At 42.6% G+C, this 27,941-nt stretch overlaps 1 protein-coding gene across 2 annotated transcripts in view; it reads left to right on the forward strand.

The window, feature by feature from the left end:
* chd7 (chromodomain helicase DNA binding protein 7) overlaps positions 1-27,941 on the forward strand; it is a 93,328-nt gene that overhangs the window by 58,539 nt on the left and 6,848 nt on the right. For both annotated transcript variants that reach the window (XM_050033645.1, XM_050033646.1), the window contains exons 13-33: positions 59-302; positions 2,550-2,726; positions 3,108-3,251; positions 3,372-3,470; positions 3,655-3,829; positions 4,420-4,636; positions 5,691-5,886; positions 6,239-6,406; positions 7,365-7,544; positions 7,704-7,814; positions 9,064-9,275; positions 12,925-13,124; positions 13,727-13,886; positions 15,915-16,004; positions 20,396-20,499; positions 22,496-22,625; positions 24,027-24,142; positions 24,603-25,023; positions 25,183-25,391; positions 25,553-26,548; positions 26,938-27,104. In XM_050033645.1, the coding sequence (XP_049889602.1) occupies positions 59-302; positions 2,550-2,726; positions 3,108-3,251; positions 3,372-3,470; positions 3,655-3,829; positions 4,420-4,636; positions 5,691-5,886; positions 6,239-6,406; positions 7,365-7,544; positions 7,704-7,814; positions 9,064-9,275; positions 12,925-13,124; positions 13,727-13,886; positions 15,915-16,004; positions 20,396-20,499; positions 22,496-22,625; positions 24,027-24,142; positions 24,603-25,023; positions 25,183-25,391; positions 25,553-26,548; positions 26,938-27,104 (4,516 nt within the window). The remainder of the gene's footprint in view (positions 1-58; positions 303-2,549; positions 2,727-3,107; positions 3,252-3,371; positions 3,471-3,654; positions 3,830-4,419; positions 4,637-5,690; positions 5,887-6,238; positions 6,407-7,364; positions 7,545-7,703; positions 7,815-9,063; positions 9,276-12,924; positions 13,125-13,726; positions 13,887-15,914; positions 16,005-20,395; positions 20,500-22,495; positions 22,626-24,026; positions 24,143-24,602; positions 25,024-25,182; positions 25,392-25,552; positions 26,549-26,937; positions 27,105-27,941) is intronic.

A 27,941-nucleotide genomic window follows, 5' to 3' on the forward strand; every position in this document is an offset into this window, starting at 1 on the left:
GTATTCCAGCTGTTTTTAGCCCCCTGTTCACTCTGTCCACATCATTTGTCCTCTACAGACGTAACTGTATCTTGGCTGATGAGATGGGTCTCGGAAAGACCATTCAGTCCATTACATTCCTCTATGAGATGTACATGAAGGGCATTGAGGGGCCATTCCTGGTCATCGCCCCACTCTCTACCATTCCCAACTGGGAGAGAGAGTTCAGGACCTGGACCGAGCTCAACGTGGTGGTCTATCACGGCAGCCAGGCCAGCCGCAAGACCATCCAGGCGTACGAAATGTACTACAGAGACACACAGGTAAAACAAAGAGAGAGAGGGGACTTAGAAATACACATTTTTTGGCACATATGTGACAAGATGCATGTAACAAATGACACGAGATTAGAAGTTGGAAAATTTATTAAACATTTCACTGTCATTAATTTCTACCACTATGCAGTCTGTGCTGTAAAAATGATTGACAAGAGTAGTTAGATTGTTTGGTCTGTAACCTCATTAATCATAAAATGTTTATTTTCAAATGACAAACAGTTTTATAGCCAGAGGTATTAATACAAGACTATAACCTAGTATATGGCTAGACCGTGTATGTAACATTCAGGGCTTTTATTTTGAAACGAGACATGGCAACATTCACCCAGTCACAGATTTTGCCTCGCTGTTTAACTTTATGTAAACACATCTTAAAATGAGGAACTGTACACTTAGACACAGTCACACAGCAGAGGGGACTTTAACACAACCCTCCTCTTTTCAGCTCTGCTTGGTGATGTAGGTCTCAGTGTGACTGGTTGAGGCTGCACAGCAGTTCTGCCTATAACGATAGTTTGTAAAACGTCTAATGGGCCCAACTGATTAGTCGATCTCTAGTTAGGGTTGTTACTAAGGTGGTAGCACCCGTTCCAGCGTTCTATTTCCACTGCTCCGACATTGTAATACATAATGTTCAATAACATTACTCATGAATTTAAGGCTTGTGTCATACAGACACAGCTGTTGCTCAAACAAAAGGATGAGTTTTTCCTCTGTCCAAACCTGCCATTTGGGCCATGGCTAGCTAGTTAGTTAGCTAACCCCACCGTGCTTTTACTGCTGTCACTCATCTGATGATTGCCATATGCTTTTCTACGCTGTGTGTGGATGAAGCATTCAGTTGTTAAATTTTACTCATGTAAAATAGCTATTTAGTTAGCCAGCTTGCTAAACCCTGCATGCTTTCATGCCAGACTGACTACAGAAAATGAGGAAAACAGTAATACAGGACTGTCAGCGTCCACTGCTCTGTCAACGCCTGTTCATTTCAGAGAGCTACGGCTAATGAAGAAACACCAACACTCACCAGCACGTTCATCACCCACTCCAACCAATGGTGTAACTCACTCTCTCACTCATGTACACACAGACTTTAGCATTTATAGAGCTGACCTTGCATGCTGCGGTCCAGCCAAACAGGTGACTAAGAACAGTCATAGACATTACATTAACTTAGTGCTACAGGAGCAGAGCTGTATAGGCTGTCTGGTCTGATTTAGCTTGATCAACAACAGCAGTGTTATCAAATTTCTTTAAGGTGTTTCAAGAATTTGCCAACTCATAAATGTCTTATCCAGGATGTCTTAATACATGTCTCTACATAACATAAATGTAATTTGTTGTTATCAAAAGACTCAGGACACCGTTTGGCCATCACTCACATTGTGATGAATCATTGCTGCGCCTAGATGGTAGCTCATTCTACTTTGTACCAACAGCAGCTTGCAAAGTATAATTTAGAAAAAGACTATGGAACTAAACAGAACATGGAGTGTTCTCATTAAAGAAGGATCACTGGTGATGCATCCTTTGACCAGCTCTGAATGAGGAATAACTAGAATGAGGATGATATAGCTGTAGTCTACAGTAGATGGGAGAAATGAGATGCTGCTGTGTGAGACAGTCAGCAGATCTGAACACCTCTTCGGTCAGGGGAAATCTTGAGCCAGCTGGGGATGGACAGTGCTCCTCTGCCATGTAAGCTCTTTACAGTCCTCTCGCTGTAAGCCATATATACTGTAAGCTCTTATCGTACAATGCTACTAACATCTCTCAGTGCAACCTTTGCCAAGAAGGTAGAAAGAAAATAAGCTGTAGTAGCTGTGTCCTTGCTAATCCAGGCAGAGGTAATCCTCAAGGTCGCAACGGACGATGCGTTCTTTTCTCCTGCACTGCCTGCTTCACTACATACAGAAGAGACGTACAACAGCTACTTGGGACACTCCTGGTCTACATGGGTCATTTCTACCATGTCTAAGAGGGCTTATAGTTTGAGGTGGTGTTTTGTTGTGTAATGGACCTGGTTTGAATAAACAAAAAAAGGCACAAAATATATGGACAGTGTTCTGTAGCACAAGGTTGGTCAGTGCATTTTACTTGTGGTGTAAAGGTGAAAACAGTTTTCCTCCTAGAGCCACAGTGTGAGATAATAAAGGAGTTACTGACAAAGACATTTCAGATTACTTTTATTGACCTTCATTCTTTTTCTTTATCTTTCTTCCTCCACCTCAGGGTAAGATAATAAAGGGAGCGTATCGGTTCCACGCGGTGATAACCACCTTTGAGATGATTCTGACTGACTGTCCGGAGCTGCGCAGCGTGCCTTGGCGCTGTGTGGTGATAGACGAAGCCCACCGCCTCAAAAACCGAAACTGCAAACTACTGGAAGGACTCAAAATGATGGACATGGTGAGTGGTGGCCAGGGCAAGAGGAACACAGGAGTTGGGAAGCGGCTGGTGGTCGTTATCAGTATATCATATCATGCTTTTCAGGTCGATCACATGGTCTTACTAATACTACTTAAGCTCAAGGCTTAAGAAAGCATGTAATACATTTTAAAGTGTGTGTTTGTAGTTCTTTGGATACTGTGATCAGTTGGATGTAAATAAACGTCTTACAGACACGTGAGAGCACTTTGTAGAAGTTAGAGTTGGACAAATTAGCCCCGTACCTCTGTCATGGTAATATGGTCCCTCTCTTCTTCACTTTGGAGGTTAAAGCACTGAAGACATCCTGCTTTTTCATTTTAGAAAGTCTAATTTGTTTTTCTTGTCTCTCTTCTCCACCAGGAGCACAAAGTTCTGTTGACGGGAACTCCTCTCCAGAACACTGTGGAGGAGCTCTTCAGCTTACTCAACTTCCTGGAGCCTGAGCGATTCCCGTCTGAACAGACATTCATGACTGAATTTGGAGACCTAAAGACTGAAGAACAGGTAAATAGAGAACTTGAAATCTATGCTGCGGGAAAAAAAGGAGAGTGGGTTGTCATCTGTTACAGCTTTTCATAGTTTCCCCACTGAATGAAGTGTAAACATTGCATCTGTGTGTCTCAGGTTCAGAAACTGCAGGGCATTCTGAAACCCATGATGTTGAGAAGACTGAAGGAGGATGTGGAGAAGAACCTGGCCCCTAAGGAGGAGACCATCATCGAGGTAGATGTCTCAAAACACTTACCTCTTCTGCTTTTCAGTTAAGCTGAAGAAAGCTCACTGAAGCCACATCTGCAGTGTTTGTCAGAATTTTTTTTTAAATTCTGGCCACATTGTTGTGTGTGTGTTGGAAATGGTCATGTTTCAGAAAAGAAAAATGCAATTGAATCAACTTTGTTGTTGTCAGGTGGAGCTGACCAACATACAGAAGAAATACTATCGGGCCATTCTGGAGAAGAATTTCTCATTCCTGTCCAAAGGAGGTGCAGCAGGAGGTGGAGGCGGAGGATCCAGCGTCCCCAACCTCCTCAACACCATGATGGAGCTGAGGAAATGCTGCAACCACCCCTACCTCATTAATGGTATTAACACACATTAAATCAGAGTTGAACTTTGAATCATTTTGCACCAAAGTTTAAAACTCACATGAAATGAAGAAAGGTTAAATTGAAACCTTTTTTAAACATCAGCTTAGTTTCTACTCTGAACCTAGATTATATTCCATTATGTTTTGCTGGAAAACTTTAAACTCCAATTTAGACTGTGATGCAGTATTAACTTCAGCCTTACACTTGAGGTGGTTTAAATTTTAAAATGGCTCTCTGTTTGAGATGGAATCAGAAAGTTCCTGGAAGAAAGTTATGGAAAAGATTCAACCCAATTGAGTTTTATGATGCTGGATTTCTGTCATTTTACATTAGAACTGTCTGCCAGTTGCTGCCAGGCATTCTCTTTTGTCCCGTGCTTTAATCTTCTATTATTCAGCCATATTGCTCTCAAAGGAAGACAAATTATGGCTTCTCTGCCGAGCCATCATTAGTAACGTTAGGCCAACTGATGCAGTTTACTTACATTGTTAAAGTTGTTCACAAATGTCCCCCCTGCTCCACTTAATGTTCCAAAATCATCGTTTTCTGTTTCCTGATCAATTTAAATTGTTTCCTTTGTCCAGGAGCGGAAGAGAAGATCGCCGAGGAGTTCAGGGACTCCCATGGTGGCAGGGCAGACATGCCGGACATGGCCCTCCAAGCCATGATCCAGGCTGCTGGCAAGCTGGTGCTCATTGACAAGCTGCTGCCCAAACTGAAGGCAGGCGGGCACAGAGTCCTGGTGTTCAGTCAGATGGTCCGCTGTCTGGACATCCTGGAGGACTACCTCATCCAGAAACGGTAAGAATAGAAACAAGTGAACATTTCCTTTAAATGTGCACAGTGTAGAGATGTCCTGATCAAGTTCTTTTGGCCCCGATCCCAGTCCTTTAATAACGGGTACCTGCTGATACGGAGTCCGATCAGATAAATGACGCAGCTGCCCAGTGCACAGTCAATCTACAACCAGATAAGATCAAACTGAATTCATCTCAAAATAAATGTGCTAAAGATGCTCCATATACACAGTACAAGGTGTTTGCTGGTCCTTAAAAAGACTTAAAATGTCTTAAATTCAGTTCAATAAATGTTAGGCCTTTAAGGGCACTAATATGTCTTTAAATTTGAATTTTTAGGCCTTAATTGCCACCAACATTTGATCTTATGTAATTTATCTTTTTTTTTAATTTCTTTTTGTCAAAATGTCTCATTTCTGATGTTACAAATCTTTACATCTAATTCTGCCTTTTTACTTTGTGCTTACACTTACCTATCTGCAAAATGTAGATTAACCTAACCCACTGTAAAAACCATAACCCAACATAAAACCTGACTCTGCATGGGATCACATATACTTAACCTTATACTTACCTGCTGTGCTTGAATAAGAAATGGATGATTTGTCCAAAAATCAAGTCTTAAATTTGGTCAGAATTACCTTTAAAAGGTTTTAAAGAGCATAGAATGTAAGTGTGTGATACCTGTAGACACTCCGCAGTACAAATACATACATACAAGGTAGCAGATGTGCAGTGTGCATTAAATTTAGATCTGACACATTGAAATAACAGCTGGAGCTACTAAATGTGGCACAACTTATTTTTTTACAAGCTACCTTATTGAAATATTGGAGGTCCTGGTTCAAAACTATAAAGTTAATCTTTGTGAATTATTTATATGATATAAATGGAAGTGTAACAGGGAGAAAGCAGCTCTTCAAATTGCAGTGATGTGATCAGCTAAAGAGAAGATGCATCAGTTGGAACATCTCTATTACAGTGTTGACTTTTCTGAGAATACTAACAACATGATGTTAATGAAAATAATTTCTCCCACTGTGTGACTGTGTGTCCAGATATCCTTATGAACGTATAGACGGCAGAGTTCGAGGCAACCTGCGGCAGGCAGCCATCGACCGGTTCTCCAGACCTGACTCTGACCGTTTTGTCTTCCTGCTGTGTACGAGGGCTGGAGGACTCGGCATCAACCTGACTGCAGCAGACACTTGCATCATCTTTGACTCTGACTGGAACCCTCAAAATGACCTGCAGGTACAAACCACACGATGCTCTGCCTGGGGTTATTTTGTTGTGTAATGATTATAGCATAGTTCTTATGTGACATTTGATTAGGTACAGCGTGTTGAGGCCCCTGTACTAAAAAGTGTCAGGAGTGCTGTTGAGTCTCTACCAGCTTCAGGGTGGCAAGTTTGGAGTTGAGACTGTTGGCTGGATGTAATGACTCTGCCAGCCACATTTAGCTCTGGTTCACTGGACCATATCATTAGTCCTCTGCTGTAACCTCACATGTCCAGCTGAATAGACTCCTGCAGACTGAACAGGAGAGTGAGCAAAATACGTTGTAGAACAATGTTTCTGAATCTGTGACTGCGTCCTCCTCCAGGCCCAGGCCAGATGTCATCGTATCGGCCAGTCCAAGGCAGTGAAGATCTACCGTCTGATCACTAGGAACAGCTACGAGAGGGAGATGTTCGACAAGGCCAGTCTAAAGCTGGGCCTCGACAAGGCCGTCCTCCAGAGCATGAGTGGACGAGAGAACGCCAACAGCGGGGTGAGACACATCACACACACATTCAATATCTACATTGATGACTTTGGATTGATTTTTCCCGTAAATAAATCTGCTTAGTGTACTTTGTGTCAGAAGGCTAGTTTATATAGTGGACATACTCACACAATAGTTGGGTTTCCATCCAAATATAGTGCAAATTTTAACTACGGTTTCTCCCAGAAATGTTGTTTGGACAGGTGATCTTTTGATGGGGCCGGCAGCCAACTTTCTTTTTAAAAGAGACCTGCAACAAAGTTTGTTTTAATTTAGATGTTAACAATGCAGCTAAGTTACATTTGTTGACTGTTTTCTATAAAAATAGCATTTGGTCTCTTATGCATATGAAGTATGAAACACATATGATGTGTATTAAAAAAAGCTGTAACCGGCCATGCTAGCTGGTGTGTCCACTGGACAAGATGCAGCTATAAAAGGGGAGAGGAGCAGCATGTTACCAAGGGCAGTTAATGTAATGTTATCAACAGCTCACTCAATGTAAATGCAAATGTCAGCTGCTGACTTGGTACCACAACATTACTGTCAACACCAAACAGTCTAACGTTAGCTAACTGGTGACATTAACAGTATACTAGCAAGCTTACCTCATTGACCTGGGTTGAATTCCTTGTTGCAGCCATCCACTATTGTTATGCAAATATTAGGATTTGGTTCATTTACCTTTTGTTAGTACACTGACTTTTCCACCTTTCCCATGTGTAAAACTTTTGCAGAATCTTGACACATATTTCAAATATGTGGTGTTTCCTCTCAGGTTTTTTTATGCACAAACTGAAAATGTGCGAGAGTGCTCAACGGGCACCCAAACCCACAAATCAGCAAGCATACCTTACAGACACAAAATAAACAAATTGGATAATTCAGCTAAAATATTTCGACTAAGTGTTTGTCTGCTCACAAATATTTGCCATAGAATAAAATGTTTTCGTTTGTGGTCCAGGTCCAGCAGTTGTCCAAGAAGGAGATCGAGGACCTGCTGAGAAAGGGAGCATACGGAGCTCTAATGGACGAGGAAGACGAAGGCTCAAAATTCTGTGAGGAGGACATCGACCAAATCCTCCAGAGACGAACCCACACTATCACTATAGAGTCCGAGGGCAAGGGCTCCACCTTTGCTAAGGTAAAAACTAAACTCAGTCTAAAACACCTTGGCAAAACCTTTTTTTTTGTTGTAAAATCTTTTCATTTACTCATACACTCTGTATGTAGCGTTTGTAATGTGTATCTAAATAATCTCTGAACAAGTGTGATCATCCAACATGTCTTCCTCTGTCTGCAGGCCAGTTTTGTTGCAGCAGGTAACCGAACAGACATTTCTCTGGAGGATCCGGACTTCTGGCAGAAATGGGCCAAGAAGGCCGAGCTCGACCTGGACGCCATCAATGGACGGGTACTACACACATGAGCACACACATGTTAAACTGTACATACATACTGTAAACACAAGTACCTTGAATTGAAAACCCACCCACGAACACACACAAATGACATAGCCACAGAGAGAGAGAACGATCAGAGTGTTCTTCTAAATACTTTGGTGTGTACAAAGTCTTAAACACACACACACACACACACCCATGCACACATACATGCTTGGTGGTGTCCCCTTATGGAAAGGGGACTAGCAGTGATAATTAGTCAGTGCTATCACCACAAGCAAGGAGGAGGAGGGAGAGACGGTAAGATCAGGAGAGAAGCAGAGAGAAAGAGAGAGATTAATATTGACAGTTGGGAATCTCCTCTCTTCCTTAATTACCCATGTTTCCCTGCTCTCGTGTGTGTGTTTGAGCGAGAGAGAGTAAGCTGCTTAGCTCCACTTAACAGAGCGCAGATGCCTGGAGGGTACAGAGATATCACTTAGGCTAGTGCTCACACACACACACACACACACACACACACACACACACACACACACACACACACACACACACACAGAAATGCAAGCTCACTCACATTCTTACACACCCATTGAGTGCTCTGCTAACAGGCATCTTCATATTCTCGCTCTCCTTCCCTCTCTATATTTGTTCACTTTTTGTATTTGTGTATTTGTCCCTCCTGGTTTCTTCTTCTCTCCACTCCCTCACTGCCTCTCTTGTGGAGGGCCCTCCACTGGAACACTTAATCCAGCTCTGCGAGCGTGAATACGGGCCGCTCCCCTGGGATTTCTTATTGTGTGATGTTAAAATGGAAATGACTGCAGCGCTCTGTGATAATTGTGGAGCTAACTACTGCCCTGTTTGCGCATATTAATGGGATTGTGAGGGAAAAAATCTAATTAATTGAACAAAAATGTAATTCATTAGACAACATAATTAATGCCAGTTTGTTTGAGCTGGGCAGAAATTTTTCTCAGCATCAGGAATGAAACACGGGGCCAAATATCCAATTAATCAGGTTTGGTACAGAAGATGCCGTGTATTCACAGGGTTCACACCAGTCAGAAGTCAGAGTATACAAGAAATGTGCAAATGGGCCACTTCACAGGAGGAAAGCAGAAGGTGCTTAGCATATTGTTGTTGATGGATTTCAGGCCATCTGTAATTGAAACCAGGTTCTTAGTAAATAATAAAAAAAGAGGGCAAGAATATCTAGGCTATAAAACACAGACTAAACATTTTCATTGGCTTTGTCTCCAGAACACATTGGTGATTGACACACCAAGGGTGAGGAAGCAAACTCGACACTTCAGCAGTGTCAAAGAGGACGAGATGCTGGAGTTCTCTGAGCTGGAGAGTGATGACGACGAACCAAGCAAACCCTCATCCAAACCACGACGGCCCCAAGACAAAACTCAGGGCTACCCCCGATCTGAGTGCTTCAGAGTGGAGAAGAACCTGCTGGTCTACGGGTCAGTCACATGTTTATGTTTCATACTCAAAAAAACAGACGGAGAACAATGTCAACCACTGGCTTATTTACAGAAATGACTACAAATGAGGCATGAAATCAGTTTTTGAAGAGCACGTCATTCAGATTCAGACCTTTGTTTTATTTTACAAACAATATGATGTGGTGAAGAGATGAAATGCAATTCATTTTCAATACATATATGATTGAAAGAAGTAATACATTTACAAATAAAACAAAATCCACCTACCGGCACCTCCAAAGCTCACTCATTAACTCATTATACTTATTATGTTTAACCTGTACAAAAGCTACAAATGACATGTTATTTACAGGGGGTTATGTGCCAGACTATTTCTTGGTCGCCGATATAACCACTATGTACAATATGTTTTCAAGCAAGATATAAATTTAGACAACAAAATTTATATCGATATAGGGTCGAGTTGCGTTGCATACCACACACCAGTGTGCATCTTTCCTCTCTCACACTCTCTGCACAGCTCCGCCCCACTCACTCATTTACTCACTCACTACATTTGCAACTGAACATGAAGCCCATTTCATAGAAGATAACGAGATACATAACGTGTATCGCCATTCACCCTGAAAAAAACAGAGATATTAACTTTTGTCCATATTGCCCAGCCCTAGTCGCTGTGATTTCCTGGAGTCTCCACCAGAGTCCTGCATCGTGCTGGATACCCAGGGCATACCTTAGCAAGTGTCTTAATTTTATTTCTAGGTTCAGTTCTGGTTGAAACAACGAACATGCAGGTCATATTGCTTGAGTTGAATGATTAATATATTAAAATAAATCATAGTAATAGTAATTCTTTTTTTTCCCCATATTATCTTTGTTTTACAATATCTTGGTCTCACATGTATGTCCCAAAAAGATCACTAAAAATTTTTGCCTTACCAAATTATTTGAACAGCCCAAGTTTGGATCCTGTGCTGACAGGTCGGGTGGGGTTGTAGAATTAGTTGGTCATTTGTGTGGATGTCAGGGCGGGTGCAGTATTGCACGTTATGGTGCTGGTCAAAAAATCAGACTTGTGTTACACTCAGGTCTCGTTACCTGGTGGCCTCACCATAACGACAAAACACTGTGTTTTAGACAGGTTAAGCAAATGACATAAAGTGCTGATTAGTGAGCTTTGGAGCTGCTGGTAGTTGGACATTGTTACCCTCAAACAGAGCCAGGCTGCTGGAGGTACCGTCATAGTTATAAAAGACGTGTGGTACCAGTAGTCATCATAAGAAGCCTGTTTTCCAAAATGATGAAAATAAAGCAAAAGGAATCAAAACCTTTAAACCATTTGCATAGGTACGTCCCCAGAGAGCAGGTATGGATGATAAAAGTACAACATTAAAGGACTAAGGGGGAATAAACCCTCACTGAAGGAGACAATTTAACAGAGAAGGAGAAGAGAACCTGGTTTGGTCTTGGATGTGGATTCATGCTGCTGGGTTGAGTTCATACTCAGCTAATGTGTGTGTAAAAGAGCACACAAGTTATTGGATGCAGACCTGCACATAGAGTGATTTAGTAGACAAATGCTTGCAACCAAGGCCATCAACACACAAGTAATCGGAGGCGCCTTTAAACACACTCATGCACACATACACACTTGTGTACAAGAAGCATGCTCGTTCTAGTGCACACAAAGTGACCTTGGAGAGCATGGCACTTGCATACACACTTATTTTTAAAGAGTTCACTAAATTTGACTTTTCAGGCACCTGTTTTTGTCCCTTTCCTCCAAAATCCTGATTTAAAATATATTCCGTCAGTCCTAAGAAAAGCCTGTAGATGACGCATATAATTGCAATTGAGGATGTAAAGAACAATATTTAATTTGAGTGTCTATGAATGTGTGCAAGAGCATCTTAACATAGACCTCCACTAGTACATTGTAACAGCCTTTAAAGTCACAGATACAAGAACATTACACTGCACACACAGAGGCTAACTGACACACTTACCACAGACACTGATTATCGGGTGAGCCCGTCCATTTTCATGGCTGACTTGGTGTGACTGTGTGTGTGTGTGTGTGTGTGTGTGTGTGTGTGTGTGTGTGTGTCTGTCTGTGTGCGCGTGTGTGTGTGTAAGAAAGAACAGTGGTGCTAGTGAGATGTCAGCGTTGTTATTGTTACAGTCTAGTCTCGTGGCCCGAGGCTGTAGGACACAAAAACACACTGTCTGACTGGGCCTGTCCTCTCTGCTCGCTGCTCTGTTGTCTTTTCCCATCATCCATCTCTCTCTCACTCTCCCTCGCCCTCATCCACCATTTTACCCCGTCTAAAATCATTCCGAGTAAGACTGGTTCTCATGGTTCAGTGGAGATCTGGAAGCAGCACTGGAAAATTTTTTAGTTGAGAACAAGAGAGTGTGAGGGATGCTGTCCACCGCATCAGCCTTTAGGGTGGCTTACGCTTTGGAGGCGGTGGTGGAGCATTGGGCTGTGATCCATGAATGCACACAGAGGGAGGCCTGGGTGGAACTAGTTAGGCTGACCATAATGGTTAAGTAGACACACTGGTAAAATGTATAACTTTTGGGTATAGAAAATTCAAATTCACTTCACAGTATCCTTATCTAAGTATAGCGGATGTAACCAGGGTCCTTTTCAGGACTATGCTTATTAATTTAAGCAGCTTTCACCCAATTGATTACAATTGTTAGCTTAAAAAGAATAGAAATGACAGCCTAAGATTTTCAGTGTGTAATAGCATTAAAGATATAATATGTCATTTTTCCACATCAGAATGTCTTTAGACAAGTAGGCCGGTGTTGTATACCATGTTGAGTTGTGTACTTACATTGTCCCAAATGTTTCTGACCCAAAAAACCTGTCATTTAATCAAGGACTCTTGCGCATGTGTCAGGGTTGTGGGTGTCTGCAAGAGGCTGTCATATATTTACTTTTTATCCAGTTTTAAGCCACATTGTTACAATACATGCTTTAGATTTTGGTTGTTCTTACTATATATTTTAACTGGGCAAAGGATTTTTGAACGTATCTTAAGTTATCAGACAAACAAGCTGAGGAAATGTCAGTGGCAACTTGGCTCTAGCCCATGCCATGCCAAACAGCATCAGAGAAACACTGATTTTTAGAGTGAAACTGCCTTATTCATTGTTTTTACTGATTTCATTCACCTGGTCTGTTTGTTTTGGAGAGGAAGAGATCTCCGTAAATTATTTGGCTCCTGGTAGAAACCTCCTAAACAATGAACACTGAAGGAATACTTACTTGGAGAAACAATGCAATGATGGCGTCACTACTCCTTCTGGGATTGTTTTGATTGAGAGACCCTTAGAGGCAGAAAATTACAAGTTATATGTTTAATTACAAGGTGTCATTATTGTTGGTAGTATAATTTGTTTATTATATCATGTGTAATATGTAATGTTATACTTATTGCAAATATCTTATAACAGTTGATATAATTTGGTACAGCACTGACATGAAGTCTCAAAACCAGTGACCTACTAGTGTTATGTTCTCTTGATTTAAAAACATGGTACTTTTTTTTTTTTCTCTTCAACTTTGCTAGTTGTTTATTGAATATTTTATTTAATGGGCTGGGTATATCAACAGGCTGACCGGGTTGTCCCTTTGTTTTTTGTCTGTCTTTAGTTGGGGCAGGTGGAGTGACATCCTGGCTCATGGTCGCTTCAAGCGCCCCCTGAAGGAGGCCGATGTAGAGACAATCTGCAGAGCGCTCCTGGCTTACTGCCTGCTTCATTACCGTGGAGACGAAAACATCAAGAGCTTCATATGGGACCTGATTACCCCAAGTGAAGACGGGACTACCAAGACACTGACCAACCATTCTGGTAACACACACACACACACACACACACACACACACACACACACACACACACACACACACACACCTGATTAAATTAAAAACGCTCTACTGCATTAGCACATGTAATCACAAAGCACAACTACGGGGCACTGTAATAACAGAACATGGTAAATCTAAGAATGGCTGAGCTAACTGCTTAATTTATGAGAATCTGTCATATAGTGAACCAGTAAATTAATATCTCTCCCAAAATGTTAAAGTGCACATTAGAGTTTCTCCTTGTCAGGCTGATAGGTGGGTGAGAAAGTAGATAATAGAGTTAGTTGTTGGTTATCAGAGAAATACTGTATCAGGATATTTAGGCATAAGGAGTTGATTATTTTAAGAAAACAATGGCTGTGATACATGGCTGCAGTAAGAATCTTCATCCTGTTGTCTGAGTACATTACAGTGTTAGATAACTGAACCCAGCAGTGTTTTGGATTTATTTTGGGAGGGATTCTGTTGGCCATGTTTTGGAACATGTTGTGGAAATTTTTGATCATCTTACAGGTTGTCATTTGCAGATGCCCCTGATCATTGTCTGAGCACCTTCTCATTCTGCCCCCCTCCCTCTCTCTCCAGGTCTCTCTACCCCAGTCCCTCGGGGCAGGAAGGGGAAGAAGGGAAAGCCCCCTGCCCCGCCTCCACAGACTCCACGAGCTGATTGGCTGGCCAGCTGCAATCCTGACCACTTACTGCAAGAGGATAGCTACAAGAGACACCTGAAACATCACTGTAACAAGTAGGGCTCTCTCATTCACACACACACACACACACACACACACACACACACATGCTCCAATAGACACCGTGGTAGCTAGCGTATTGATATTGAATTTGTAGTTTGCCATTATCAGTTTATAAAATGATTATTAATTAAATAAGTATTCACATAAAGTAAAATGTTCATTGATATCAAACTAATGTGAATTAATGGCGCTGTAGCTTTAAAACCTGGATACAAGTGGCAGGTGCGATGGTTTGATTCTTGCTCCACAACCGTACATACAGCACTACTTAAACCAAGGCACCAGCCTCGCAGTCTTCTTCCACACAGATACACACACACACACACACACACACACACACACACACACATGCTCGTTTGCTCTGTGGTCAGCTCTCTCTCCTGTTGTCAGGGAGATATGCTTCAATTCCAAGATTTTTTTTCTTCTTGAGGGGGAAGTTTGTTTGTTTGTGTGTGTGTACGTCTGTGTGTATGTGTGTGTCTGGCTGTGTGCCAGGCCAGGTGCTAGGCAGGCAGACCTGTTGGAAGTGGGTGAAAGACGTACACACACACATACACACACTTGGGGGTGATTATGTGGTGCCATCTGCTAGGCTGGAGCACAGCGTTGTGTGGCTAATCAGGCCTGGCACATTGATGGATGAGCTCACACAGCCTGCCAACAAACACACACACAACCACACACACACACTGCAACTTGTGATGCCATTGATGCACGAACACACACACCGCAGAATGAGTTGCAAGTGACTGTCTTTATACCCTCCCCCCATCTTCACTGCCTCTCCAAACTTTCTGTTCCCTCCCTACCAGCACCGCTCTCTGTCCTTTCAATTCTTTTCCTCTCTGCTCCTCCCACTCATCTCCTTCCCCCCAGCCCCCGCCTCTTCTCCTCTGTCTTCTGCTCCAAACGCCGTTATTGGCATTAAATCCTGGTGACAAATCTGGTGACAAATGTTTACAGTGAAACAGATCTCCCAGATAGCAGTATTTCCAATGTCAGAAGATCAAATCTGAGTCTCATTCTCGAGCCACGACTGAAGTGATTCATTTTACTGGAGGAGATGACTCTCACTAGGAACATCTGTAATTCGTATCCAGAGAGGATGGCCATCTATTTGACAGCAGTGGTAGAAAATGCAGAGATGCAGTAATGAATTGTTGTTTGTGCAACCAGTATGTTCAACAGAAGAAAACCTCAGGACATTTCCATCTGAAGTGTTTGAAATCAAAAATCCAAGATCCTGTTCACAGCGCGCCGGCAAACTGCTCCTTTCTATTCTTAACAGCATGTCCTCCAACAGAATTAGGTCTCCCTCTGGTAATGAAATATCTGATATCGGAGGCAATATGAGGGACTTTTACAAATAAGTTGAAAAATATATTTTGCTGTATTCTTGTTTTTACAAAAATATTACATTAGTGAATTAGATTGTCAGAATTACGGGAGAAGAACTGTCCTGGGGCAGTTTTATCTTTAGAGCCATAGCAATTAGTCAGTTTATATGCTAGTCAGTCAACAGAAAATAATTCTGCAACAATATATTTAATTGATAAATATTTTCAAGCAAAACATTCTCTCATCCTAGATTATCAAAAGAAATGCTTATGTGTTGTTTTTCTGTTTTATATCAATGTGAACTTTAGAGCTGCGACCACTAATCGTTTGGGAAACACTGCTCTACATTTATCACCATTTTCTGACATCTTATAGACCCAGCAACTAATCGATTAATCTTCAGTCAAAATATTGTTAGTCCCACTATCTTTGGGTTTGAACTGTTTGGTTAGTCAAATCAAACCCAATGGGCTCTGGGAAATTTTGAAAGGCACCTTCCAATGTTTTTCTGACGTTTTATAGGGGACATTTTTAAAGGATTACAAAAAAAAAATATTTTGTTTAATTAAATTCACTCGTGATGAAAATAACTGTTAGTTGTAGCCCAGCTAATCTTCTGTGTAGAGTCAGACCAGACAGCTCTCCTCAAGAATGGTTTTTACCAAGTTTGCTTTGTTTTGTAGGGTGTTGCTGAGGGTGAGGATGCTGTATTATCTGCGCCAAGAAGTCATAGGCGACCAGGCCGAACGCATCCTGGAAGGAGCTGAATCCAGGTTAGTAAACCTCTCTGTGTCTTCATTTTAGTGTCTCTGTAACCACATCTTCTTTCAAGCGGCAACCACCGGGGCTAGAAAATGAAGCTGAAGCAGAAGTACAAAAAACTGCAGTTCTTTGAACGATCAGTTGATGCTCATTCCAGTAGCCAGTCAGTCCTCATAGACTCCTGTGTTTAAATGCCTCAACTTTACAGCAGAATTAAACATGTTTAATGGCCTGTTACAAAAAATGGTTTTAGTCTCTAATCGCTAAGTTCAACATTTATGACAATTGTATGGGGGTGAATTTTTTTTAGATGTTAGTAAGGCTTAAAGTTGTGCATAATTAAGGGAGGGCCTCTTTGAGTAAGAGGTGTTTGCTGTTTGTTGACAAGTCACCCAAAAGGACTTGTTCAGTGATTGGTTGGACAAAAAGACCCTCTTAGGAGTCAGATGTTGAGTTTTTTTGTAATCATGGTTTTGGGCTTGTTTTTCGCTACCTAAAATTAGCATTAGCATTATCACAGTTAACCATAGTTGTAAATGCATTGTGCTAACCAGGCTAGCAGGTAGCTTTAGAGTTAGATCCATCCTCTTGTCCAAATATGGTCACTTCTGGCTCCAACAATCCAAGATGGTCACAGCCAAAATGCTAAACTTAAGGCTTCAATACAGGAGTCTACAAACCAATGGGTGACTTGTGTGTGTCACAGTGGCTACATTCAATATTTTATACAGTCTGTGACAGGGTGTCCAGACTTCTTTGAATGATGTGGAGATACCTGTGGGCCAGCTGCTTCCTGCAATATAAGGGTTATTTAAAAAAAGAAAAATCTGTACAAATTCTGAGACAAACACAACTGTTTCATCTTTCACTTTTTACTGCTCATAAAGGGGTGGCGGTCCTTGCCATCTACTTAACGCTACTTTGCTGTGGCCATGTCTGCTAGCTAGCAGGAAATGTCTGCTGTGAGATAACCAATCCTTTGCTTGTCTGCCGTCTGTTTATGAAAACACATTAGTTCCGCCTGTGTAGTTCCTATTTGTTGTGTGTCTAAAAACCGAAAGATAGTCCTGCCAGCATGAGGTGAACGGAAAAAATGCAAAGTGACCTTGCTTGATTAACCAATATTGTGTGGTGGGCCACGCATAGCATTTTCTGAAAAATAAGCTGAGGGGCCTTTAAAATCAGTCTGAAGCCCATGATTGGCCCTTGGGCCAGACTTCGGACATGCCTGGTCTGTGACTCTCCCACACTATAGAGGACTGATTCCAACACAGGAGGCATTTTTTCCTTTGCTTCCTCAGTGTTTTTGTTACTGAGCCTTTTCCTTTTCAAGCTAACTATTCAGTTCCTGTTCTGTTTATAACAAATTAATCTGGCAGAGCCACACTTCCTCTCACAGACATCTGGAGATCTTAAAACAAGACCAAGCTTTCTTGTTTGTGATCTGTTTTATTGCTAACTTAACTGAGTCAGTGTGTCTGCATGGACAGGAGAAGAAGTGGCTGCCTCTGGCTTTGTGAGTCTTACTCATCCAACACTTTCTAATAAGAATTTGTCCAAACCTCCTTTAAGTGTCCATAAGTTTCGCAACATTTATTCCAAACCCAAAAAGGACATCCATCCTGGGCAGCAGAGTAATTTACAGCATTCTAGGTGTTCACAGTGAATGGAAAGGCTTCCATGTATTGGATGCATCATGAAAGTGAGTTGAGAGATGGTTATTTATATGAATGTGTGATGAATTATTAGTGGAGTGTATTTCTGTCTGTTCTAGTGGCCTCTTTGGCACAGTTCTTTCTATTCTGACAGATACACCACAGTTACTTTATCTGGGGAAAATGAGCTTTTTATCGCAGTTTTGACCCATTTGGAGTATTGTGTGTTGGGTTTTTTCACATCTTAACTAGCTTTTACTTATCATTTGGCACAAGGCCTTACAGTGCAAGGTTGTTGATGTGAAGGTTAACTCTACTGTTTTCTTCATCTCCTTCTGACAACTCCTTCACTGCTTGCTCCATCTTTTTCTCTCTCTCGCTACACCTTTCTTGCCATCTGTCCATCTCTTCCTCGTCTCTGCAGTCCACTTTAGTCTCTCATCATCTCCCATCCCCCCTCTCATCACCCTTTCACCCAGATGTGATTGCATTTATAATGTGGAGCACGTGCACTTCATGTTGATCTCTCCCACTCCCTCCCCCCTCCCTCTCAATGGCTACTGTGACAGACCTGCTGTGTGTGTGTGTGTGTGTGTGTGTGTGTGTGTGTGTGTGTGTGTGTGTGTGTGTGTGTGTGTGTGTGTGTGTGTGTCAGCGCATGCCAGACGTGAGCATACGGGGTGCCATCGTGCCAACATATGCCAGGGGGATTTAGCATGCCAGTCTTGGCGCGCACGCGTATGTGTGTGTGTTGCCAAGGCCGGGCATGCTGCTGTTTGCAGAGATAAGGGACTGTTTCCCCGGTTTCTTCTCTCCTCCTGTCACCCTCTGTCTTTCTGCTTCCATTGTGTATTGTACCCTTTCTCTCCATAACTAGCTGGAAACACCATTTTCTACCTTCTTCTTTCCATAATGGAGGAATCTTTTTTATTTTTTTTATTTTATTTTGGTGCTGCAACATACAACACACCCTGCAGAAACCTTGCTCATTATAGCTGTTCTCAGTTTGTCATTTACATGCATGAAGAATTCTGTTGTTGACCAGATAACTGGTTTTGGTTGTAATTTAAAAGAAATTGTTGAGAGCAACACCTCAGAGTCTAAGTTTAGGTAGAATGTTGGTGGCACCAGTATATTGCTCTCAAGTAACTGTCAGTTAAAATGAAACAACTTGATAAAATTAAAGTAAACAAATGAGACCATGGGGGAGATGATTGTGAACATGTTAGTGTTACTCTTGTGTTCCTAAATTTCAGGCTGGGATGGAAACAGAATGTCAGAATGTATAAATAGGTACACTTAAAGGAGCACTCCACTGATTTAACATTCCAAACATAACATTGTTGACACAGGATGGACAGTTTATAGAGAGGTGTTGTGTTTTTCCATATTTTGAAGGATATTCATATTAAAGTGGCCAGAGATTCAAATAATGAGGTAAAAGTAATCCCTGTGATCAAACACCTCAGGCTTCCTACCGCCGTGAACCATCCGTTTCCAACATTTTACCTACTTCTGGCTACAGTATGACATCATAGTGTGCAGGATTTCTTTATATCTTTATATCTGCTCTAGGCATGATACTGCAAGTGTTTAAAGTATGTAGTTTAGACTGCTACATGTGGCGACATGCCACAGGGAAACAAGTAAATTTGGTTGCTGATGTAAATTTCGTCTTCCTTATTTTGGATCATATTCTTGATGGAGCATGTCAGGTTGTGTTTAAAAGCTGTTTTCTGTGATTTTCCACGGTAAAAAGTGCTGCTATCCTCTGTCCCAGTTATTCCCCGGCTGCAATGACGGTGCAGAGATGCCGAGATATGGAAGACCTGGAAGCACTGACAAATCAAAGTAGACTGGGCTTTTTCGTGGGGGGGGACTTAAAGAGACGGGTGCTAAACAGAGCCTTCTCAAACAGAGGGTGAATTCACTATATGAGGGAAACCATTAAAGCACATAAACATGTTCGAGTTGAAACCTTACATACAAGTATGTAACTCAAAATGAGCATAATAGGTCCCCTTAGAAAAGGATCATAATCAATGCTGCAGAACCAGAAATACTGTCTGTCTTCTGTTATCTACTTATAATTATGCCTCATATTTTGGTGCAGTGATCACATTTTATTTGTAAGATGGAGACACTGTGAATATTGAAGGTGCAGCTCAGAAGACCAGAACACAACTTACAGCTGAATAACTCTTTATATTAACAGTCAGAGGTTCTGAATGCAACAATCAGGACATCAATGTAGCAGCAAACCACTATTTCCTATGTAAAGACATAGTGGCATCCTGAGCAGAGAATGAAGTCACGTGTGTGTTGTCATATGAGTTTCTCTCTGGTTTGTTGTGGTAAGCTGGTCCGGTTGTGCTAGCATGTTGGTGCATGTATCACCCACTCTCTAGTTCCCCCCTGGTTACCACTGTTAGCTCTGTCAGCACTGTTATTGTTTAGCACTGTTCATAGAGTTAGCTCTGTTAGCTGCTAGCCACTGGCTTAGCCACCTCCATGTTTAAAAGTCACATGCTCTAAATTTTTCATATTTTGGATATTAGTTTTTATTTCTGCTCGGCAGCTGACAGCTTTTACAATCTGATTACAACACAAATGGCTCATAATCTAATTTCTGCCCTTCCTTTTGTTCTTATCCCCGCTCAGTACTGAAATACAAGTCTGATGCCCAAATTGAACACACACAGTTTAGTTTAATTACCAGTGATGTGATATGTTTATTTCTTCCACAGTGAGCTCGATATTTGGATCCCCCAGCCGTTCCATGCCGAGGTCCCAGCTGACTGGTGGGACAGTGAGGCCGACAAATCCCTGCTCATTGGCGTCTTCAAACACGGTAAGAAACCCACACCGGCATCCTCACCCGCCTCCCGTACATACAGATCCACATCTTCCAACACGGCAGCCATAACGCACATACACGGTGAATACAAAATGAACATCACACACCCACAGATAACATGTCAGCACCTTCAGACACACTCCAGCAGCTTCCAACCCAGTAAGCATCACGCAAGCACTCACACACACACACACACACACACACACATCATATTCAAACCGGGTGAGAGCACACACACAAACACATCCCACCCACTTCTGCTGCCACTGGTTGATTGGTGTTGCTATGGTGATAGCGGTACGCAGCTGGCAGGCTCAGTGTGCTATCGGGAGTGTGATTGATGGCTGGTTTTACCGCGAGCTGCAGTTGTGTGTTTGTGTGTGTGTGTGTGTTTCCACTGTGCAGTTTGTTACAGGTGTTAATGTTACAAATAAGAAAATTAACAAAAGCAACTTTCAAGGTTAAAATAACAAAATCTGTTCTCTCCGTTAACTGGTAACCGGGTTATTTGCATCGTCATTTGGAGAAGTTGCGTGAATCTCCAAGTGAGCCACCTTTGGGTGGTGACTGAATGTGACTCCCAGTGACAGACCGATGAGGCCGAGTGTCGTGTCTGTGCGCTGCGGATGGAGACCCTCATTCATATTAATTTGGCATAATTGTCATAATTTTTCCATCATTGCCACCCTCTATGATTCAATTAGGACACACACACATACTCACATACACACACACACACAAGAATACAGGAATACAAAAGGGCTCACCCATAGTTAATTATAATCCTCATTCACTAGGGAGGCCCTTGGGTGGGGGGGAGGACTAACACACACATCCACACACAGTGAGCTTTGTATGCAGACACACACAGGCACACAAAACAATGCATCACATACACACACACACACAGAAAAGTGATGGCCTGTAAAGGCCCCGATGATTAACGTTTGGCTGCGGGCACAGAAGTGTGTGTGTGTGTGTGTGTGTGTGAGAGAGAGAGAGAGAGAGAGAGAGAGAGAGAGAGAGAGAGAGAGAGACGGTTAGAAACAATGCGTCACATCTCTCCTAATTGAAATGTGATGGAGAGAGAGAAGGAAGGAGGGATGATGGAAAGGTTGAAGGAGAGCGTGGCAGTGTGGTTCTGTCATGGTGGTCGTCCTCGCTCCTCTTCTCCTTCCTCCTGTCCTCTCCACTCTCATTTCTTCCTTCTGTCCTTTTTTCCCCTCATCTCACCTTCTCCTCTGCATTTTCTTCTCATTCCTCCCATTCCCCCACCCACCCTCTCTCTCTCTCTCTCTCTCTCTCTCTCTCTCTCTCTCTCTCTCTCTCTCTCTCTCTCTCTCTCTCTCTCTCTCCCTCCCCCCTCTCTCCTTCACTGTGTGTCTCAGTAGGATCTGCACATTCTAATCTGTTCTGCTTGAATGCCCCTAACGGACAAACACACACACAGGCACAGTTTCTCACACCCACTAGCTCACTTTCACAGACGCCATGACACGCACTTTTCCCCTTTTCATTCTCTCCCCCTCTCTATCTCTCTCTCTTTCTCTCTCTGACACAAATGAGCACCTGCAGGCTCACTTGGATAAGCACACACACAAACAGAACGGAGGCAAGTGTACATGCACAGATACACACGCACGAGCTGTCTGTCTTGTCAGCAGCTGGCTCCTGGGGTCTGCCCTTCTGCTGCTGTTTTTGTCTACTCCTTCATTTAATATTGGATGCTGTGTGTGCGTGTGTGCATGTGTTAAAAAGGAGTGTGTGTTGGACTGTGTAGCATCATGTCTGTCTAGGAGTGAGCTAGAAAGCACAACTTTTTTCCCACCTTTCTTTCTAAGAGTTTGTCTAGCTGTGCGTTTGTTGACCAATAACTTTTAAGTCTTTCTGAAACTACGTCGACTCCTTCCTGATTAAAGTCCACTTTGTAGCCTGTGCATTTCCAGAGATGGATTTCAAGCCTCTGTATTTTTTCTCTAACTCTCTTCAGGCTATGAGAAGTACAACTCGATGCGAGCTGACCCCGCCCTGTGTTTCTTGGAGAGGGTGGGCATGCCGGACGCCAAGGCTATCGCCGCTGAGCAGAGGGGCACCGACATGATGGCAGATGGCGCCGAGGGGTAAGAGAGCAGGCTTCACTCCCCCTTCCCTTTAGTATTATTTACTCTGTTTTTGAGTCTTCTATCTCTGTCTGTGATATCACATTTTAATCCCTTTTTCCAGTCTCTTTCCCTTTCATTTTTCACTTCCTACTCCTTTGGTGAGCTTTAACACAGCTCAGAATATGTAAAAGGGACAGTTCACCAAAAATCACCAAAATCAAAATATATCAAAATATTTATATTTACTACTTACCTGTAGTGCTATTTATCAGTCTAAATAGTTTTGGTTGCGGAGTGTTGGAGATATTGGCTGTAGAGATGTCTGCCTTCTCTCCAGTATATAGGAACGGGACTCTGCTTGTGATGCTCAAAGCGCCGTAAAAATACATTTGAACAACTCAACAGCAGTGTCTCTTTCTAGAAATCATGACCCAGTTACTTAAGATCATCCACTGACTTTGTTGTGAGCAGTTTCATGTAGAAACTATTTTTCTTCCAAACGACACATTTCAACCATATTATTGCACAGAAGGAAGTGTGCATCTACTCATAGACGAAAGGCACGTGCTCATGACAGATGTAAACATTAATGGGGTCCTCCTCGGGTGACCTGTAACGTTAGCAAGCTCAGTGGTGCTAGGTGAGCGAGAAGTAGGTGAGAAAATGTGCATGCAGGCTGATATTCAGCTGAGCTGAGGAGATGCAGTGACTTAAAACAAGGGTGAGTAAGGAAAAATAATAATGTTACATATAATTTGTTAAGCTTCGAGGAGAGGGCGTCTTCTAGCTGATAGGCTAATTTAATACGAATTAATACTATCGTGAAAGAATTAATATAATATTGTATGGTAATGAAACAAGTGGTTTACACCCTTATCCATTATATTGAAGAGAAGGCAGACATCTCTACGGCCAGTAGCTCTAACTCTCAGCAACTCACACCAAAACAATGTGGACTAATGAATAGCACTACAGGTAAGAGATAAACTACATTGTTTTGATTTTGGGGTGAAATGATTTTGATCTAAAACAAAAACCGCAAATTGCCAAATAATCCAGTATCTCCAAACATGTGACTGAGAGCAGATGTCGGCCTACATGTTTCTGCATCTGATGTACCTTTTCTGTTTGTTTAAACTTAAAATTGGTTGTCTTTACTTCCTGTGAAACATGCTTATTATAAGTGATTGTATTTCCCCAAAAACCTTGATGTTGATTGAAAATTCCTTGAGTTAAACGGGAGCCATACTTTGTTGTGTTGTTTTTTCCACCTTCTTTTTAATATTTTCCTTTCCCCTTTGCTGTGTTGTTAGTTCTCCAGATATTAAAACTGAAAATGATCACTCAGTGAAATTTAACTCACTGTTTTTCCATGAAATTAAAATCTTGAATTCCTTGCCTTTTCCCCAACCTCTACAGTGAGGATGAGGATCCAGAGTACAAGCCACTGCGAATGCCTTTTAAAGATGACATGGATGACTTCACCAACTCACCACTGGATGACAAAGATGACACTGTGGAAGGTGAAGCCGAAGGTAAACTTAAAATTCACCCACAGAGGGAGAGGGAAAATGGTGTTCTCAAAGCAGAATAATTTAATAATGTAAGCTTTTTATGGGCAAAAGATGAGAAGGTGACCATGCAGTCTTCTTTACACAACATCCACAGCAATAGTCCTGTACAACCCTAAGCAAAATCTTACCAGCCCATTTTAAATCAGTTTGTTTTGACAAAAACTGTTGACCATAATAAAATGGAAAACTCTGAAGTAAAATAAGATAACATAACTGTTGGTTTTGAATGCCTTAGTGAAGTATTTCATGTAGAAATCACTGTGTTGGTGACTGCTATAGGCTTTTCAGTGAGAAATCGACAGGATTTTTGCCATATGAGCACATGAACATGTTAAACATTCAAACTTCAACTCCCAAAATGTAGAACAAGTGATGTAATGGCCACTCTGCTACTCTCTCTGTCTTCTCTCCTCTCATATAGCGAAATCAGGTGAAAACGGTCAAAGTGCTGCTGTGGGCGGAGCTTCAGGCTCCAGTGAGCGACTGTATTGGCCAGCAGCCTCGGCTTTGACTGCCCGTCTGCGTCGCCTCATCACGGCCTACCAGCGCTCCAACCGCAGGGAGCAGCTCCGCCAGGAGGCCCTCAACCGGCCCGACGGACGCAGACGGCGACGCAGGGAGTTCCTGCCTGCCATCGGCATGGTTACCGATACAGGAGGAGGAGGGGCGACTTATATCCAAGATGGAGCAGGGGTGTTCGTGACAGAAGGAAGCCCGTATCTGGCTAAAGGAGGCGCTTACTTTGCCAAAGGTGGGCAGTTCATGCCAGAGGCGTCACCAGTGATGACTGCCAGCTCCCTGATGACTGATGGAGCCATGTACTACAAGGAGAGAAGACAAAGGTAGTGTTACATTCAATGTCACAGAGTTACAAGTTTTCTTTAACTCTTGTGTATGGATACATATTGATGTAAAACAGCTTTTAAATATACCAGAATCATATGTTAGTTTTTGTAATTGAGAATATATTTTCAATAACTCATTAATTTTTGTCCTGTTAGATGGACTCGTCGTGAGGAGGCTGATTTCTACCGTGTAGTGTCCACCTTTGGAGTTGTCTTTGACACCCAACGTCAGAAATTTGACTGGGCACAGTTCAGGGCCTTTGCCCGACTGGACAAGAAAACAGATGAGAGCTTGGAGAAATATTACTATTCATTCATTGCCATGTGTAAACGGGTCTGCAGGATGCAGGTCAAGACTGAAACAGGTAGGAAGAAACATAAATTGTGTGGGGTTAAGGTGCCTTTTCATTGTTATGTATTGTGTAACTTAAGTGTCAAAGTTTGTTTGCGAGTACTGGGGAAAGAACAGTCTAATATGGTATTTCTTGATTGTCTTATTAAAAAGGTCTGTCCTTTATCTCATCAGAACTCCCAGACCCAACCCTGATCATTGACCCCATCACAGAGGAGCGTGCCTCTCGCACCCTGTACCGCATTGAGCTGCTCCGCCGCATCCGAGAGCAGGTCCTCCCCCACCCACTGCTCTCTGAGCGCCTCAAGCTTTGCCAGCCCTCCCCAGACCTCCCGGAGTGGTGGGAGTGTGGCCGCCACGACCGGGATCTCCTCCTAGGGGCCTCAAAGCACGGCGTAAGCCGCACAGATTATCACATTTTAAACGACCCTACCTTGGCCTTTCTTGATGCCCACCAGCGCTTTACAAGCCAGCGAGGGGCCGGTGTCAGCATTGGACTTCAAGGAGAGATCACCAAAGCGGGGATGGGTGCAGTGGAAAGCACCCCTGCACCCCTCCTCACTTCTGCAGAGCTGGCGAGCGCTGCAGCTGCTGCCAAAAATGCAGTTAAAGAGGAGGAGGGAGAAGGGAAGGAGGTGAAGATGGAGGTGGAAATGGAAACGGAGAAAGGAGATGCCAGCAACATTCCATGTACCAAGACTGAAACTCCTGATGAACAGAAGGAAAATGAGGGAGAGGCTGGAGAAGGGAAAGAGGAAATCAACACTTCACCGAGAAAGGAGGTGAAGAAAGAGGAAGAGGAGGCCCAGCCAAAAGTAGAAAAAGAGGAGCAGGAGGAGCAGGAGGAGCAGAAAGTGGAGCAGAGTGGAGAAGAAGAGAAGACTTCCAAGCCAGCAGATGACCAAGACAAAGACTTAACAGAAGAGAAGAAGAATGTTGACTCTCTCAGGGAGCAGACGGAGAAGACCACTGAGCTCATGGAACATCCTGACTCCTCTCCTAAAGCACAACTGGACCACAAGGCTGCAGAGCAGGAAGACAGAGAGGAGAGGGAGAACCCAGAGGCTCTTAAATCTCCAAAGTCCGCTGACACAGAGAAAAGCCCAGAGGAGGAAGAGGAAGAGAGGATGGATGAAGATGACAAATCAGAGAAATCCTCCCAGGCTGAAGGTAAGTGAAAAGTTTATTGCATTGGAGGTGGTCAGAGTCATTGATCTCAGTGAGCACAATGTTTAGACTTTTGGGTTTGGGTAATCAGAGAGACGATGATGTGAAGTTCTAAATGCAGCTCTTATACAACATTGATGTCTCACATGTCTAACTTTAACTGTACTCTGGTTTATTATAATCCCTCCTGTTTATTTGCCCTGGTTGTCGGCTCCCGTCATTGCTGACACCACACTCGGTCACAGGCCTATTTCTGGTCTTTCCCCTCGTGACTTGGCAGTGTTTTAATAAGTTCTAGGGGCAAGAGAATAAAATGAATTCGGATCCCTTGATAACGATTTGGAAACCCTTTTTAATTAAGAGCGGCAACGTGACTTTCCCTCCCTCCACAGCGAGTGCTGCGTCAGAGCAGAAGAACTTTGATGAGGAGAGTATCGCGTCTCTGAGCACGTCGGCTCAAAACGAAACCAGAGACGGGTTCTGCCCCGACGACCTGCCGGAAACGTCTGCACTGCAGGCCTTACAGGACCGCACCTACTCCTTCTCATTCTGGCCTAAGGTGAGTCTCAGTTAGCAGTCAGACCAATAAAAGCCATGCGCTAATAAAAGCTGAGTACTAATCATGCAGTTATCATTCAGTAATTTCAGTTACTTCCCTTTAGTTAGCTCTTAATCGCCTGTCAATAAAACTCAGCAATTCTGTATATTTCAAATTAAATCACAGTGTTAACGATTTGTGAATTAATTAGTGTAACAGTTTTTCTAACAGTCATTAAAGGGAAAGGCCTGATTTTTTTAAAGTGGGGTTGTATGAGGTATTTATCCATAGTCAGTGTAGTGCATACAGTAGATGTCTGTCAGCATGCCTCCAGTTTGGAGAGGCAGGCAGGAGAACCGCCACAGAAGCTAAGCAATGTACTGCTGTGGAGGGGGCAGGCAGCAAAGCATTAATTTGCCCCACAAGAAATATCATTTTAAGTGTACGCTATACTGAGGATATTTTCACAGCTGTACCTTGCTGCAGACAGCCCTTTCCAACTGGGGAGCCATTGACAGCTTCAGTTCCTCATCTATGCTCTGGTAAAAGCCACCACTGACAAAAACAGTAATTTTAGCGTGCTAGACAGCTGCTGGTCTGCAGCCTCCTCAAACAGTTAATTTGTCTTGTCCTGTGATTATGGTAAATCCAAACTAACCCTTTTAAACTCCAAAGTCAGACAATAACTGAAAATAACTGATTAAGGAAGGCAGCAGTAGACCAGCAGCTCCTGTGTTAGGCGATGTTAAATTGCTGTTTTTCTCAGTGGAATCTGGTTTTCAAGAGAACAAAAAGACATATAGACTGAAAAATTAAAACTCAGATTTATCCATTATGAAAACAAACGTACTGCCCTAT

The sequence above is a fragment of the Epinephelus moara genome, chromosome 21 (genome assembly GCF_006386435.1).
Source record: "Epinephelus moara isolate mb chromosome 21, YSFRI_EMoa_1.0, whole genome shotgun sequence".
Lineage (NCBI taxonomy): Eukaryota > Metazoa > Chordata > Actinopteri > Perciformes > Serranidae > Epinephelus > Epinephelus moara.